This window comes from Micropterus salmoides, unplaced genomic scaffold (assembly GCF_014851395.1).
Source record: "Micropterus salmoides isolate LMB-PRFRI ecotype aquatic unplaced genomic scaffold, ASM1485139v1 Ms_hic_scaffold_8, whole genome shotgun sequence".
NCBI classification, from domain to species: Eukaryota; Metazoa; Chordata; class Actinopteri; order Centrarchiformes; family Centrarchidae; genus Micropterus; species Micropterus salmoides.
Window position 1 is genome coordinate 1,621,420 of NW_024044570.1, and position 16,994 is coordinate 1,638,413.

The window sequence follows — 16,994 nt, forward strand, 5'->3', positions numbered from 1 at the left end:
GGCATGTGACTTTGAAAATGTTAGCATACCAACGTTAGCATGTTAACATGTAACATAAAGCAAATATAAATTAACGAGCGAGGTCTTCTCACCATGTTAATGAGGAGCGTGTTGGCGGTCTGCAGGTCTCGCCGCTGCAGGCAGGAGAAAACCTGACGCAGACCCTCCATCCTCAAGGAGGACAGACGCTGTTCCGGCCGGCTCCGCCTCCTCAGGACAGCCTGAGCTCTGGGGATCTGATTGGTCAGGACGGACTGACGGACCACTTCCTGCAACACACGCACATACAGAGTGAAACAAGAAGGGGCACTCACACACAGATGAAAACTCTTTTCGCTACCTAACTGTGCAACCAAACTTTGTAAAGAAATGTCACCTCTGTCGGCAGCTGCTCCCACTCGTCTCTCTGAGCCGCCTCCTCAGCAGAATCAGCAGAATTGGTGCTGGAGGTGTCGCCCCCTGCAGGCCAGGGGTATCTCTTCATGTAGCTCCTCAGTTCGGTGACGTACCGATCAAGAACATCCACGCAAATCCGCACGCCTGAGTCCTCGTCTGCAGACACAACGGACCAGCTTTAACTCTACTAACAGGTGGTTTAAACAGGGTTTCTGCAGGTTTCACCTGGTCAAATTTAAGACTGTTTAAGACCTTTTTAAGACCACTATGAATGAAATTTAAGATCTAAATCGCGACATCAAAAAAAGAAACGTACAAAGGAAATGCAGTCACAAAACTACCTGCAGAGTAAATAAATGTATTCAATAATATTTCGGTTTGTGTGATGTCTACAAAATTGGCATTGGACGATGTCAACAATGAAACATCAGGATGGATGATGACATTGATAAGCTACGTAATTAACATGCTGGCATGCTGCATCCCAAAAGCTAAACTTGCTAAATAAGTCTACTGGGTTTGAATTCTAACCATCAGAGCTGGGAAAAGTAATTTAGTTAGTTTTGATGCTCAGCACCAAGCTGTTTTGAGCCTCACTACTTGATAATGGCAGGAAAACACTGTTAATATGACCTCAAGAATTATTACAGACAGGACTGTTCATGTTTGCCTTTTGTGTTTTAATTTACTGCTTTATTCATTTGTAGAAATTAAGAAATAGGCAGCATGACAACCACCTCCCTTCTGTATTATTATAAGCATTTCATTTGAAAATCAAAATCCAAAGGAACAATCTCCTAAAAGGACTGGTTTGCATCCCTGATTTGCTTTAACGTTACCAACCTCAGCTCCTCCGAGTTCACCACTTTCCTTTCTTTATAATTTAATTTAACTTTCAAGATGTGCAGTACAGGACAGAGCTGTAACCTGACAACTTCATGCTGATCTTATCCTCCAGCCGTGCGTTGAGTGTTACCGTAGGTTACTGAAAATCATTAATGATCGTGTGACATTTCAGTAGCGACATTAAGCAGGCTTCAAATACGTTGCTAGCGACTGCTTTTAACCAAGCCCTAAGCTCTGTTTCTTTCAGTCAAGAGTCGCTAAGGTTGCACTTTCGCACAGCTGAAGAATATATATCTGTTTTCTACCTGTGGTACAATCCAAAAGAGACTGGCTGCAATAACACGACAGATGCATGTTGGTCTTTGTAGTCGTATAGCGAATTATATTTGGACTAGCGAAAGAAAGAACTACAACCAGCCTGCGATCGATAGATCGATAGAGAGAGACATAGAGAGATAGTGAGAGAGATAGATAGATTGACATAGATAGAGAGACAGAGAGAGATAGATAGATAGATAGATAGATAGATAGACATAGATAGAGAGACAGAGAGATATATAGAGAGAGATAGATACATAGAGACATAGAGAGATAGAGACATAGAGACATAGATAGAGAGAGGGATAGAGAGACAGAGTGATAGATAGAGATAGAGAGAGGCATAGATAGAGAGATAGAGACAGAGATAGAGAGATAGATAGAGACATAGATAGAGACATAGGGGAGATAGAGAGATAGAGACATAGAGAGATAGATAGATACATAGAGAGATAGAGACATAGAGAAATAGACAGATAGAGAGATAGAGACAGAGACATAGACAGATAGAGAGATAGAGACATAGATAGAGACAGAGAGATAGAGAGATAAAGACATAGAAACATAGATAGAGAGATAGAGACAGAGAGATAGAGAGAGACATAGAGACATAGAGACAGAGAAATAGACAGAGAGATAGAGAAACAGACAGATAGAGAGATAGAGAAATAGACAGAGAAATAGACAGAGAGATAGAGAAATAGACAGAGAAATAGACAGATAGAGAGATAGAGACATAGAGAGATAGAGACATAGACAGAGACATAGATAGAGATAGAGAAATAGACAGATAGGGAGACATAGAGAAATAGACAGATAGAGAGACAGAGAAATAGACAGATAGACAGAAATAGACAGATAGAGAGATAGACAGATAGAGAGATATAGATAGATAATTTAAGATAGATGGAGAGATAGATAAGATAAGATAGATAGAGACATATATAGAGAGATAGATAGATAGATAAGATAGATAGAGAGATAGAGACATAGATAGAGACAAAGATAGAGACATAGATAGAGACAAAGATAGAGAGATAGAGACATAGATAGAGACAAAGATAGAGACATAGATAGAGACAAAGATAGAGAGATAGAGACACAGATAGATAGATAGATAGATAGAGACATAGATAGAGACATAGAGAGATAAAGACATAGAGACATAGATAGAGAGATAGAGACAGACACAGATAGAGACATAGAGAAATAGACAGAGAGATAGAGAAACAGACAGATAGAGAGATAGAGAAACAGACAGATAGAGAGATAGAGACATAGAGACATAGAGACATAGATAGAGAGATAGAGACATAGATAGAGAGATAGAGAAATAGACAGATAGAGATACATAGAGAAGTAGAGAGATAGGGAGATAGAGAAATAGACAGAGAGATAGAGAAATAGACAGAGAAATAGACAGATAGAGATAGAGAAATAGACAGATAGAGAGATAGAGACAGAGAGATAGATAGATAGAGACAGAGAGATAGACAGATAGAGAGATATATAGAGAGAGAGATAGATAATTTAAGATAGATGGAGAGATAGATAAGATAGATAGAGACATATATAGAGAGATAGATAGATAGGATAGAGAGATAGAGACATAGATAGAGACACAGATAGATAGAGACATAGATTGAGATAGACATAGAGAGATAGATAGAGATAGAGACAGATAGACATAGATAGAGAGATAGAGACAGAGAGATAGAGACATAGATAGAGATAGACATCGATAGAGACATAGATAGAGAGATAGAGACAGAGAGATTGATAGAGACATAGATAGAGATAGACATAGATAGAGACAGAGAGATAGATAGAGATAGAGACATAGATAGAGAGATAGAGACATAGAGAGATATATAGAGACATAGATAGAGAGATAGAGACATAGAGAAATAGATAGATAGAGAGATAGAGACATAGATAGAGACATAGCTAGATAAGATAGATGGAGAGATAGAGAGAGAGAGAGATAGATAGAGACATAGATAGAGAGATAGATAGAGACATAGAGAGATAAGTGGAACTTTATATCGTCTGCCTGATGGCAGTAACTGGAAGGAGTGATGGAGAGGGTGAGAGGGGTCACGGTTGTGCAGTTCAAATAAGGGGTTTTGTGGTGAGCCGATTATCTTGCTGCAGTGGTTTATTATGCGTGAGAGTTTGGTTTTATGTTTGACAGTGAGGACGTTGTACCAGGATGAGATGTTGAAGGTGAGAATGGATTCAATGAGTAATGAGTAAACCAGAGTTAAAATATCCTTGCAGACATGAAAAGTCCTTAATTTCCTCAGCAGGTGGAGGCGCTGTTGTGCTTTTTTGAACACGGAGTCAGCGTGTTTTGAAGCATTTCAATGTGGTGTAGCGTTACATCGATGATTAAGACCTGTTTAAAAATATTTAAGACCTACAACAGAAACTCGCAAATTTAAGGCCTTAAATTTTGCTTTTTAAATTTAAGACCTTTTAAGACTTTTTAAGACCCTGCGAAAACCCTGTTTAAAACTAAACATCTACAGCCGTGGACAGAAAAGTGTGCGTGTTGTCTCATGATGTGTGTTGGACAGGACAGAGGTGTGTGTGTTGTCTTACACTGTGCGCTGGACAGGACTGAACGGATCTGTGTGTTGACAAAGCTCATGGTGATGTTGAGCAGCTGTTCAGAGAACTGTCGGCTCTGAGCTTCGCTGTTTGATTCTCTGACAGCCGAACACAGAAGGTCCAACGCAGGACACAACTCCTGGACACCTGCACACACAAACACAGGTCAGACACACAGCTTTATGCACAACAGCATGTATGAAACGTCGATGATTAAAGCAACTTTTCGTTACAAAGAATTTGGATTCAGGCATTTAAAGTGAAAGATTAGAAAAGTCGAGGCAGTAAATCGTCTCTTTATAAACAGTTTATGAAGTGTGTATCCGTACTGTCTGTCAGGCTCAGTGTGGATGCTGCAGGCTGATCGGCAGCAGGGTTCAGGATGTTCTCTTTACTCTTCAGGTAGAAATCCACCGTGTCCAGCTGACGATTCTTCAGTCCAGCCTGCAGAACAAAAAAACAGCTTTAAAAGAAACAGCAGAGAGACGGCTTTTATCTACAGGTCATCCAGATGTCATCAAGGTCTGACCCCGAATAGCCGAAGATTTGATGCTTCGATGGGCGGAGCCTGATTCGACTGTCAATCTCACAGTCGAAGCTTCGCAGCGAAACAAGAATCACGCCATTTTGGCGATATGGGGGTGCTCAACGTCTGATTTTACACAGAACTACCAGTTTTCTCCCAATAAGTTAATATACAGCCTGTTACAACACACATTTAAACATTTAATGCTGTAAACAAACATGTAAAAAGAATAAAACTTTCTATAAATGTTTTTAAAGTGCATGAATAAACTGTAACCCGAACCCTGGGGCGTCATGCGCATGTGTGATGGCAGCAGAGGAACACTGAAGAGATGTTGTGCTGAGTTGTTCGCACCTCGCGGGACTTTCAGATCATTTATCACCATTGATGAACCACACAAAGATTATTATTATATTATTTTATCATTTTTAAAACAGCCGGCTACTTGAAATAGACCCGCGAGGAACCGCGGCGTGCACGCAAAACTTATGATTCAAATGATTCAGTCGACTACAGGCAGGACTTGACGATTCTAGGGGACAGCCCTAGTTCATTCTAACCATCTCCTCTGAGTCTGTGCCGTGTCAGTAAGGGTGCGTGTTGCCTCCTACCTGCAGGGCGTGGATGGGGATGGAGCAGCGCCCCCAGCTGTTCAGGTGACAGACTGCGTCGACTGTTGCTGCGCTCCCAAATAACATCAACCTGCTGAGCAAGTCCTGCTGGGACACTGAGAACAAGACCTGGAACAGCCCAGCCTCTGCAGACAGACAGACAGAGATTTTTGGTGCATTGGCTTAAAAATAGTCTCCTTTCAAAAACAGCTAAGAGATCTTTCCAAGAGGAACGCTCACAAACGCAGATAATTACAACCCAACACACGAACGTCTACACAAAATACAAAACGTTAAAAACAGTTATTATTTACCTTTCGTGGATTGTTCTCTGATATGTATGTTCTGACGCTGCATGAAAACTTTGTGGCCTTGATGTGTTTGTTGTATAATAATGTGGAGGTTTGTAAGTAATATTTATGGTGATGACTTTTTCTATTTTTCTAGTTTAAATTATGTCATTTTTGTCTCTTATATATCTTGTGAGGTCACATGTTGTGTTTATTATGATACTACAGTCTGTGACATTTTACTCTCTTTACATTCACTATACAGAAATCTACATCTGTTGATAATGGAATCTCTCTGGGACGATATCTTACTGTTACAACAGAGAGTGTTGTATTTAAGCTTAAGCTCAATCTATAGTATTGGAAATGTGAATGAATGTTCTGTAACGTTGCCCAATTTCATTTGGACGTGGGTGATTTGTGCAGACAAACGAGTCACCTCCTACAAAAGATGGTTTCTCAGTATGTCATGGAGGAGCTGAGCCAGATGAAGATCTAGTTCCGAAACGTTGCCAGCTTGTAAATATATTTTTTGCAAGTTTCTTTGCAGCAAATGTTCTTTTTTACAGAATAAAATACTTTGTGGGGCAGCTACAACAGCTCAGATGTCAAAGTTGGAGTCTCTGTAGATGCCGCCGAGGTTTTAGATGCGTCAGTGGCTGACTTACTCTTCAGCAGGAGTCTGTGCTGTCTCTCTCCACAGCGCTGAACTGGAGCCGCCACGCCCTCCGCACGGTGGTAATTAACCTTCCCTGACTCTAAATCCCATAAGGCCACTGCGGTCTGTCTGTTGCCAGGGGAGACAAAGGTAAGCTGGGCGGAGAACTCGGACACGGTGAGCAGAGACGGAGTGGACGACTCGGGGATGGAGAAAGCAACGGTCGCCCCCCCGCAAGGCACTCTGCTGTGGGCTGAGGGCGAAGCCTGCTGCGACTTCAGGTGGCGGAGGGAGGAAGACCAGGAGGTCCCGGCAGGCTGGGGGGAGGAGGAGGAGGAGGAGGTGGGAGCTGCATCCTGCAGAGCTCTGCTGTACATGGAGGCCAGACGAGCTTTCCAGGAGCTAGAAAGGAGTCAAAGTTAGAGGTCTAGACTAATAAAAATTAAGAACAGATAAACTTACCCAAACGTTTTGTTGACCATTCAACCCTTTAATTGTGTTAGTGTGAAATATTTAAATAATTTCGGGCTGCAAATAGTTTCTTATCTGCTTGATTAATCGTTTAGTCTTTAAAATGCCAAATTAAATGATGACAAAAGCTCCTGATAATTTCCAGTGACATCTTCACAGTGTCACAGTCTAAACGGTCTAAAACCCAAAATATATCCCACTTACTGTCAGACAAGACAAAGAAAAGCATCAAATCCTCACATGTAAACAGCTGGAACTAGTCAATGTCTGGTATTTTTGCTTGAAAAATGATTGAAACTATTAATTATTTATTAAAATAGGTAATGGTAAAACTACTGTACTACAACAGACTGTTAATCACATCAATTAGTAAATGTTCATATGATAAACTCAGTTGTCGTAACATAATACCTGCTAATATTATCATAGTTTTACTATCATTATAAATTGAAAGAACTTGTCTCTACTGGCCATTTAAAATCATTGATTAAGGAATTGGAGGCTGATTCCATTACTTTTCATTGTTTTGACATTCTGATTGTAAATTTGCTGCGTCAGTTATTGTTAACTGCGTTGTTTTTGTTTTCTATTTTTGACAGCTGTGTTGTTGTTTTTATATAACGACTTGCTACTGCTTAGGATGCTTTTTAATCTCAATGAGCATTGCCTGGTTAAATAAAAGTTTAAAATAAATAAATGAATACTATTGTGAGCATGTTAGCTCAGAGCATCACCGTGCCTAGCAGCCTCACAGAGCAGCTAGCACGGCTGTAGACTTCATAATAAAACTTTTAGAGCATTAATGCAGCTGACACTTTGGATAAAAGCGTCAGATAAATGAATAAATGTAAATGTATATGGAAATCACACACCGAGCCGTTTAAAGTTTAAAATTGAGCGTTCAGAACAGGGGGGATATCTGAGATTTTGTCTCACAGGGACCTCTTTTAAATACTTTTACCTCATTATTTGAAGCTTTGGTCATGTTTAACAGGAACATCGGACATGGTCACATTATAGAAATGCCAAGAAATGTGAAAAAGCATAATAATAGGTTTGGCCTGAAGACCTCAGAGAGCGACCAGAAGTGTGTGCGTGCAATAGATCCTGCATGTAAGAGGGAGCTTGACCATGCAAGACACTGTAAGTAATGATTAAAATTTTAAAATGCACTCTAAAGCCAATCAAAAGCCAATGAAGGGCATCAAGCACAGCAGTAATGTGCGATCACCTGCTGGTCTTAGACAAAAGTCTTAAAGCTGCATTCTGTACAACTTGCAGTCGGTCCACAGGGGATACGTTTAAACAAGTACGTTGCAATAATCCAATCATTATGAAATAAAAGCATGAACAAGCATCTCCATCTCTTCGTTAGAAACCACACCAATCTAAGAATGTTCCTGAGATGGAAAAAACAGGAAGGAACCACAGATTCAACATGACTGTTAAAACACACACCCAGATTTCTCATAACAGTGTAGTCAGAGCACGATAGAGCACCAAAGGCCTGCCAAAAATCAGCACCTCAGTTTTATCTGAAGTTGCAAAAAAAATGTCTGCCATTCATTTGTTAATGGAGGCAAAGCAATTGTGCAACAAGGACAGTTTGTCTTGGCTAAAAGATATATATATATAAAATTGGATGTCATCAGCATAACAATGATGAAGATATTTCTTTAAAACTACCAATAAGCTTTCCAAGAGGAAGTCTTTAATTAGTAGTTCATGACGTATTTCAGACTGTGTAATCGGAACAATATTAAGAGTTACTATGGCTGCCAGTTCAAGCAGCCATTGTAATGTAGGTATTGTAATTGTATGCCTGTTATCACCTCGGTATGGCCGATGGAACTTCAAGAACCACGATGGAATGAAGTCCGGGACATATTCGTGTTTTCCATGACAATTTCTTCACACGCAAATATCTGATGATCCACGTGTCTGTATCCTGTCAAATAAACTAAAGTAAAAGGCGTTTACCGGTCAGCGCTGAAGGCTGATCCCAGGGCGGCAAGGCTGCAGCTGGAGCTCGACAGGCTGTCCTGGTCTCTTGGGTGATGGGGCTGGAGCGGGGGGCGAGAGGGGGAGCAGCACACAGTAGGTGGTCTGGATACATCCTGGAAGACAGAAATAACAATCTGAAGTTTGTTTTGTTTTACCTCTGAATGCACCAAAGCTTGGTTAACTTGCAGATGGGTGGGCTGATCCGATGAGCTTCTTGTAGTGAATCATTTTAATATTCAGGAACATTCACATCAGAACATTTGGCAAAAAAAAAAATACAGGCAGTGGGCCATGTCTCTGTAGTGCAGTCAGGATCTGTTCAGTGGGCAGACAAATCAACATTGTTCCCGTGTGCAATGTTTCCTCTATAATGTGCTGCTTATAACCTCATTTGTGCGGCATTTATGTGTTTTATTGTTGCTTCGGGGATTTTGATTAACATGAAATGACGTGTTTGATAAAAACAAGAACTAAAAATGGGAAAAGTGTCCAAAAACTGTAGAGCTTTCGGCTCGTTTCCCTGCTGCTGTACCTGAAGTAGCGGTTGAGGTCGACGGCGACGGCAGCGTGAGACTGAGTGACGGCTACGACCGTATTGAGATCAGCTGACACCTGGAGGAGGCAGAAGGAGGAAGAGGAGGATAAGGAGGAAGGAGGGGAGATGAGGTCATCCTCTGCCAGGTCAGAGCTCAGGTAAGCTGGGAGGTCAACGCAGGCCAGCAGACTGCCATCGGAGATATTATAAACAGCTGGAGGTCACGTTAAAGAAGAGGCTGCTGGGAGGAGTTTACAGAGTGATAATCTTAACTCATTAGCTCAGCTGTCATCCAGCCACTGAGGAAGACCATGAGATGTAGATAAAAGCTCAGGAAAAGACCAGAGATTAGTGTTGTGAGATTAAATTACATCAATTTAGTTGTGTGTGTACTTTGATGTTAGTGTATCTCCGGTTTGTTAGCTTATACTTAGTTTTGTTTATTTTAGTTTCATCGAGGCTATCTTCGTTTCATAGCTTAGCTTCAGAGTTTTCACCATAGCTTTGTTTTGTTTAGCTTATTGGAGGTTAAAGCGGCAATATGTAAGAACTGGCCACCTGTCAAATTCATTCTCCAAATAAACAGGAGCTAACTGCTGCTAACTGCAGCTAGCTGCCAGCTAGTTAGCTTAATTCGACATGCAGCTAGCGGACTTGGACCAGGACACTGAGGCCCCAGCCACACTACTCCGTTTTAGTTTAAAAACGAATACGATCTCCGTCCACACCAGCATTTTAGCTGTGTATCAGAGTTGATCTGCGTCTGTGTTAAAACAACCCATCTTGTCACCGTTCACGTACACTGAGCATGCGCGTGTAAACATGAAGCAGACGGTCGGTTCCTATTAAAGGATCTGTTAAAGTAATGCAGACAAAGAACCACACCAGATTTGATTTTGCACGGACCAATAACGAGCTGGGAGAGTCACTGGGGAGTCGTCGCAAAGTAAATGCGGCGACAGAGAGAGTACAAGTGAAGGCCACGTTATCAGGTGTTATGTATTTTATTTGTTATTTATTACTTAAAGACTTTCCCCTCATGGATCAATAAAGTATTTCTGATTGCCCGGTACAAAATATTTTCATATTTCCAAGTCAAACAGCAGCATCGTGATTCTGCTTTGCGTGACTTATAAAATCCAATCAGGAAGCCAAACGTGAGCGTCTGCGTCTTCGTTTCTAAAGTCCTCCGTTTTTGCCCGTCCGCACTGAAACACTCTCCGGAGTTTTAAAACAAAAAACAGCGTCGGCAGTGTTGTCAAACTTCTGTTTTAGGTGTTGGACGGGAGGTGCGAACGTAGAAAAAGGTCTCCGTTTTAAAAGCAGAACGCAGTAGTGTGGATGGGGCTTGACTCTGGGGACGACGAAGACGGGGCGGGTTTAGGACGTGGGTCAGCCAGGAGCCAAAGTCAGCAAGAAAACCACTTCTGTGTTGGACGCTCCTGTGACCGACTATAGAGAGCCTAAGTCCCTCCCCTTCATGTGGACCACCATGGGACCTTATTTCAGAAAAATATTGTACGGTAGTCAACGGCGAGGGACAACAAATATTTTGATCCCGTTTGAATTGTGCCCTGAATTACACATATGATGTTTGTCAATTTAAAAAATACATTTTAAAGTCGCAGTTTGATGTAAAACTGTTCAGGTATAAGACTTTGAAAATACATAATTACGTCGTAACTTTCTCTGTCAATGACTGAAGCTAACGTCAAAAAACTTAAATGACTTCTCCAAGGCTAGCTTACTTTGATTTAGTTCAGATAGTTTAATTCTTCATTTGGTTTAGTTCAGTTTCATTCAGTTTAGATTAGTTTCTCTTATTCTAGTCAGCTTAGTTGTGTTTAGCCTAGTTAGCTTATTTATTATGGTTGATAATTTAGGTTATACTTGTCTGCATTGTATTATTGTATTTTTTGTATACTTGTACATTTTCTGATCTCCTTACTTTTCATATATTTATGAAAAAGACAATTTATACCAAGACAAATTCCTCGGATGTGAAAATGTACCTGGAAGTTCCGATTCTGATTCTTAGCTAGATGATCAGTTATAATTAATATTACTAATGTTGGTCTAATTAGTAGCAGCAGATTTAACAGTAGGTGTATTTGTATGAGTATGAGGATACATATGAGTCCAGTGGAGCTGAGGATGAACAGGGTTTCCCTGCAGACACAGTGGTGGACAGCAGTGTGTCTGTCGCTTTCAGTCCGCCGGATGCTGCAGCAGGATGTCGTCTGCGGCTCCTCCTCCGTCTGCTGCCATTGCAGCTGCAGCAGCCAATCACAGTTCAGCAGCATGCAGCAGCGGCCGGCAGCAAACGACAACACGCGCACCGACTGCAGCTCACACACACCTAAAGACAAAGGCTCAATCAGTAATATTATAACATTCATTAACAATATACACTACTGGTCACAAGTTTTAGAACTCCCCCATGTTTGTAGTTCTTATGTAAATCTAAGTAGTTTAAGTCCAGTGAAAAACCTTAAATGGTACCAAAGTAAGCAGCAAACTGACTGAAAGAGACAAATGAAGGAAGTTTTGTTCACTATTTCACACAAGGATCAACCGATGACCAACTTTATTCTTTATTAATTGCCTTTTTAGTCACAATATAGTGGAAATACAGTTTCTGAGGGTGTATTAAGAGGCTGTTCCAAGGTGTTTACTGTAGAAATGTGTTTCATTTACTCACAATTCAAATCAGCTTTATTGGAATGAATGTCTAACAACAGTATTGCCAAAGCTACATATAAATTACATAAGAACAACTGATTTCATACATTTCATTAAATAAGTAAATAAAATTGTAAAAGTTGTGTTAAATAAATTATAAAAAAAATATAAAACATAAAAATTCCGTAAAAATAAAAGTAAATAAATAAAACAGTAAGCGCGTGCGTTAAAAAAAAAATATATATATATTAAAAATTTAAATAAATGAAAGAGTAACGTGTGTTATTATAATAATTAAAAGTAAAAAAAATAAATGGAACAGTAAGCGTGTGTGTGTTATTATAATAATAAAATTAAAAATAAAATAAATAGATAAAACCATAAAGTGTGTGTTTATATTGATAGACAAAAAAAATTATAATTTAAAAAAATAAAATAAAAACTGTGTCAAATGTGAAATTTAAACTTCCACTGCTGCAGAATAACTTGAAGTTGTTAACCTATTACTTGATCTCTGAAAGCTATACATCTCTGACAAATATTTCTCAGTTTTGCTGACCTAAACTTTGTCTTTAGCAGGGGAAGGAAATGAAGCCGTGAAAGTTGCTACAGCAAACACCCTCAGACTGAGCAGCCGGTCATCGGTTGATGCTACAGTAAGATAATTTAATTGGCCATTTTATCTCTGAAAATGTCAGTTCTGGTGACGTAAACATTGCTGATCATTTTTATACCATTTAAGGTTCTTCCCTGGACTTGATCTACTTATATTTAAATAAAAACTAGAAACTTGAGGGTGTTCTAAAACACACCGGCAGTGTCTTCAGTCTTCTGTCAGGTTGATACTGCAGTGTCAGTGGACCCCCGTCCGAGGGTCGACGGTGCGCCTGGTACTCACCGGGGTCCTGCTCTCTGACGGTCTGCAGCAGGCGATCTGCAGGACATTCAGACACACAGAGCAGAGAGACGGACGCTGATCGTTCCGCTTCCACCTCCAGCAGCTTCAGGTCGCACTGAGATCCAACAGCCAGCAGTCTGAAGCTGCTGACGCCCCGACTGTGGACGGACGCCTCCTCCCAGAAAAAGCTAGAAGCGGAAGAACATTTGAAGAGTTTGATTTGTTTCTCTGACTGCGGACACAAAGCTGAGCACATTAAGATATTTTGCCATTAGCTAGGGAATTACTAGCATCGATCCTGAGACCACAGAACTACCGTAAAGCTTCATTTCGAAGGTTTTCTGGATGTACAACAAATATGAATGTTCATTTTTAAGCCAGTATGGACATGCTACACTTTGTACATCGGTTAGATTCTCCACAATTCAATCGTTCAGTTGATTTTATGAAAACAATGAGCACCAAAAGGTTCATTCAGATTTACCGGCATGTGTGTCCATTCCTTGATTATTTCTATTCCTTTAGTCCGTAAGCGTCCACCGATCAAAACAATAAAACAGTACTTCATAAAAATGTAATCCACGTTAGCTTCACCTTTATGAGCTACTACAACATTAAAGTGATTATTAACACATTAAAGCATCAAAAATTATTATGTAGCAATATTTTATTCTCAAATGTCCCATTCTGCACAATGTGTACTTTCACTTTTGGTACTTGAAGTCCATTTTAATGGTAGAACTTTTGTACTTAAGTAACATTTTGAATGCAGGACTTTTCAGTGGTGGACCGTAAGTAAGTACTTTCCCTCAAGTCACGAACTGAAGTACAAATTCGAGGTTCTTGTATTTTACTTGAGTGTTTTCTTTTCACCACATCTCAGAGGGAGATATTGTACTTTTTACTTCACTACATTTATCTGAGAGCATCAGTTACTTTACAGAGACAGATTTCTGGAGGTGTCCCTTTGGGCTCTGGGCAGCTGTGACGACATTTCCCACTATTGGAAAAAGTAATTAACTGCTGTCTGATACAAAATAGTTAAATCAGTTAAATCCTGCTTTTACATGAATGCACGAGGAATAATAATCTGATGACATACTACATAATAGTACAACAGTCACAGGGGACAGTTTTATTTCTATGTTGAGTACATTTACTTTTAATACTTTAAGTACACGCAGTCCTTTGTTTTGGTACATGACTAACAACACCATCTAATAAGCAATACATGAGATCCAATGATATTTTTATAAATTGCCAAGGGTCTCTTAAATGTTCATTTGTTTATTTGAAAAACACATTTTTGCTGAAATCATTAAAATCTTTGCAGGAAACTGAGATTATTGTCTTTGCTGAGACAAACTAACAGCATCTAAAATACAATTCATTTAAAAGTGAACTGACTGTGTTGTATGGGTGAGTGTTTCTGCACAGTGTGTCGTGTAATTAAAACAGTTTAGGTTTTACAAGGATATGTACGGATACACCTATAACCTGTTTTGCTCCCTCAATTTCTTTCTAATTTTTCAGTAAGCCTGTTGGTACACGTGTTGGCGAGCTAAAAAAGAACCTCAAATGACAATTTTTACTAAAACTATTTGACTTTGAAAGCGCCTGGCAAGACATCTTTCAGAAACATTTTAACTTGTTGTTACGGATAATTGCTTTATCGCCCTGATGAGTGAAATTTCCTCACTCGGTTTGGCCGTGATCCGTTTTCCATTGCAGACCCAGAGATGGCATCCCTCAATGTAGCTGGTCGTCATAGCGACGCCACACACAACTGCTGCGACGTAATGTTTAATGCGACACACACACACACACACACACAGCTGTCTCTTGATGCTGTCTCTCAGTTGTTGCGTCAGCGGTCTGTGTGACGGTGGGACCAGGGCAGGCGGCTGGCCGGCCTCGCCAGCTCCTCCCACGGGTTGGCGCAGGCTTCCTCCGCCGCTCCTCAACTCTTTTCATAAAACTGGCAATATTCAACATCTACACAGCTGATTTCTCACCTCAAAGCTCCTCAGAAGTGGATTTAGTGATGAAATAACGTGTGAAAACTGTAAAATGTAAAACTTTCTGCTGCTGGCCTCTGTCAGGCGCACGCAATGATGACGCAGTGAATAGTGACCTGGAAGCAGGTACAACTTTTCCACAGTGGAAAACGAGTGGAGCTGGTCCCGCAGAGGAAAAGGGCCTCATGTCCAGCTTATTTTCTACAGGATTTCTCTGATGTCCTTCATGTAGACTCTGCCCCGCCCACTATACAAGTCTCAGACCAATCAAAACTATTTTTACATGTCAACTAGTGTCGTAGCAACAATTCAAGATCAGTATTTGTGATTGGCTGTAAAAGTGAAGCTCAAACATTATTTGGCCCATTAGTACTTTTAGTAAAGGACCTAAATACTTCTAGGACTTTTACAGTACTTGTGTCAGAGCAACTTATACTAAAGTAAAACACCTGATTACTTCTTCCACTGCTGCTCATGACAAATGCATTTTATATATTTAAAAGCTGATTTATTTCTGAGTTTTTCCTATAAACGCAGATTTCTTTGGGATGATAAGATGTCTGAAGTGACTTCGGGCTGCGGGACTCACTCCGTGTAGCAGCCGTCCGCTGCAGCCGGAGGGGCCTCTCTGTCCGCCGGGTCCCAGACCACTAGCCGCCCCCGGGCCCCCAGACACCCGAGCAGGGAGCCTCCAGGAGCCAGTTCAGCTTTCTGGACGTCTGCTACTTCTCCACAGTGCTGGTTCTCCGGGATCACACACACCTCCAGCGAGTCTCTGTCCGGCCGCTGATCCGCCTCCAACATCTTCACGCGTTGGACGAGCGACGTGTGAAAGAGGCTGCGGGTTCAGGTGTTTGAAAAGAAAAGCAATCTGACGGCGACAGACTGCGACTACGCCGACATTTCTTCTTGTCATGTAAACAGCAGCTGGGCCCGGAGTCACATGCCCTCACTTCCCCTGTCAGCTGACCAAATCTGACCAATAGGCAAACGGCACAGAAGTCGACTTAATCGAAAGACGACCTTGGTGCACAAGTGATTTTAGCAACGAGAATTGTAGTTTCTGTGGTGGATACGATAGAGTATTAGGAATTAAATGGGGAAAATAAGATTTTCCAGAATAAAGTGAAATGGTACTTCAGCTTTATTCTCCTCATGTTGTTTTTGTTCTTGTCATTTTTGCTTTTTTCCCCCCAGCATTTCCCCTGTTGTGAAGAATTTCTGGCAAAATGTATGTGGCTTTATTTCTGAAAATATTGATGAAAGTTTTGTTTTTCTTTGGAAAAATGTATTGTTTGGTTTCCCAGAAAATAACACACAGAGAAACACTTATTTGTACTTGATTAATCTTCTTTTCATAATGGCCAAATTTGATATCCATCCATCCTCAACTGCTGGCATCACACACACGCCGCCAGTCCATCGCAGGGCCACACACAGACAAACAACCACTCACATCCACAACTAAGGACAATCTGAGAGACACCAATTAACCCCGTCTGTGGACGGTGGAGGAAGCCGGAGCACCCGGGGAGAACATGCAAAGGCCGGGACAACCGGGGTTTGAACCCACGACCTTCTTGCTGCGAGGCGACAGTGCAAACCACTGCACCGGTCAAAATTTCATTTCACAGATTAGAAAACTTGCTTTTTTTGCCGTTACAAAAGTGTACAAACAATAAATTGTCTAAATTCAACCGTCCCTTGATTTGTACTCCTAATTTTAATTTACTGTACTTTTCTCAAAATCTCTTGAAAATGATAAATGCTGTTGAACACAGACGCCCCCGGTACTTGGGGCAGCATGTGATCATCAAACCCGCTGACTTACTTTTGCTACAGGCCTGGAAAGTGTGTGAGTGCCTTTGGTGACAGGAATGTTGATGAATACTCAGTTTTTATCAATATTTCAATGTTATGGTATTTGGAACTTGGTTGTCTGGACAGAAATAGTGTTTTAAAGATAACTCCCAATAAAAGTCAACACTTAAACAGTAAATATTGCCAAAATATGGCCATTTGCCTGGTATATTTTGAAAATGTTTTATGATAACTGTTGTATTTTAGTTTATTCTCATCAGATTTATGGTTACAATTGAATTCCAGGTGTATTAAAATATCATCAGTT

General features: G+C 40.6%; 1 protein-coding gene across 1 annotated transcript in view; it reads right to left on the bottom strand.

The window, feature by feature from the left end:
• LOC119893697 (spatacsin-like) overlaps positions 1–15,670 on the bottom strand; it is a 42,707-nt gene extending 27,037 nt beyond the window's left edge. Inside the window, exons 1-11 of the mRNA XM_038706018.1 lie at positions 15,456–15,670; positions 12,849–13,036; positions 11,400–11,627; positions 9,266–9,482; positions 8,710–8,835; positions 6,269–6,660; positions 5,311–5,456; positions 4,503–4,617; positions 4,165–4,320; positions 377–552; positions 93–269 (exon numbers count right to left, since the gene is read on the bottom strand). Coding sequence (XP_038561946.1) covers positions 93–269; positions 377–552; positions 4,165–4,320; positions 4,503–4,617; positions 5,311–5,456; positions 6,269–6,660; positions 8,710–8,835; positions 9,266–9,482; positions 11,400–11,627; positions 12,849–13,036; positions 15,456–15,670 — 2,136 coding nt within the window. The remainder of the gene's footprint in view (positions 1–92; positions 270–376; positions 553–4,164; positions 4,321–4,502; positions 4,618–5,310; positions 5,457–6,268; positions 6,661–8,709; positions 8,836–9,265; positions 9,483–11,399; positions 11,628–12,848; positions 13,037–15,455) is intronic.
• Between the last annotated feature and the right edge of the window lie 1,324 nt (positions 15,671–16,994).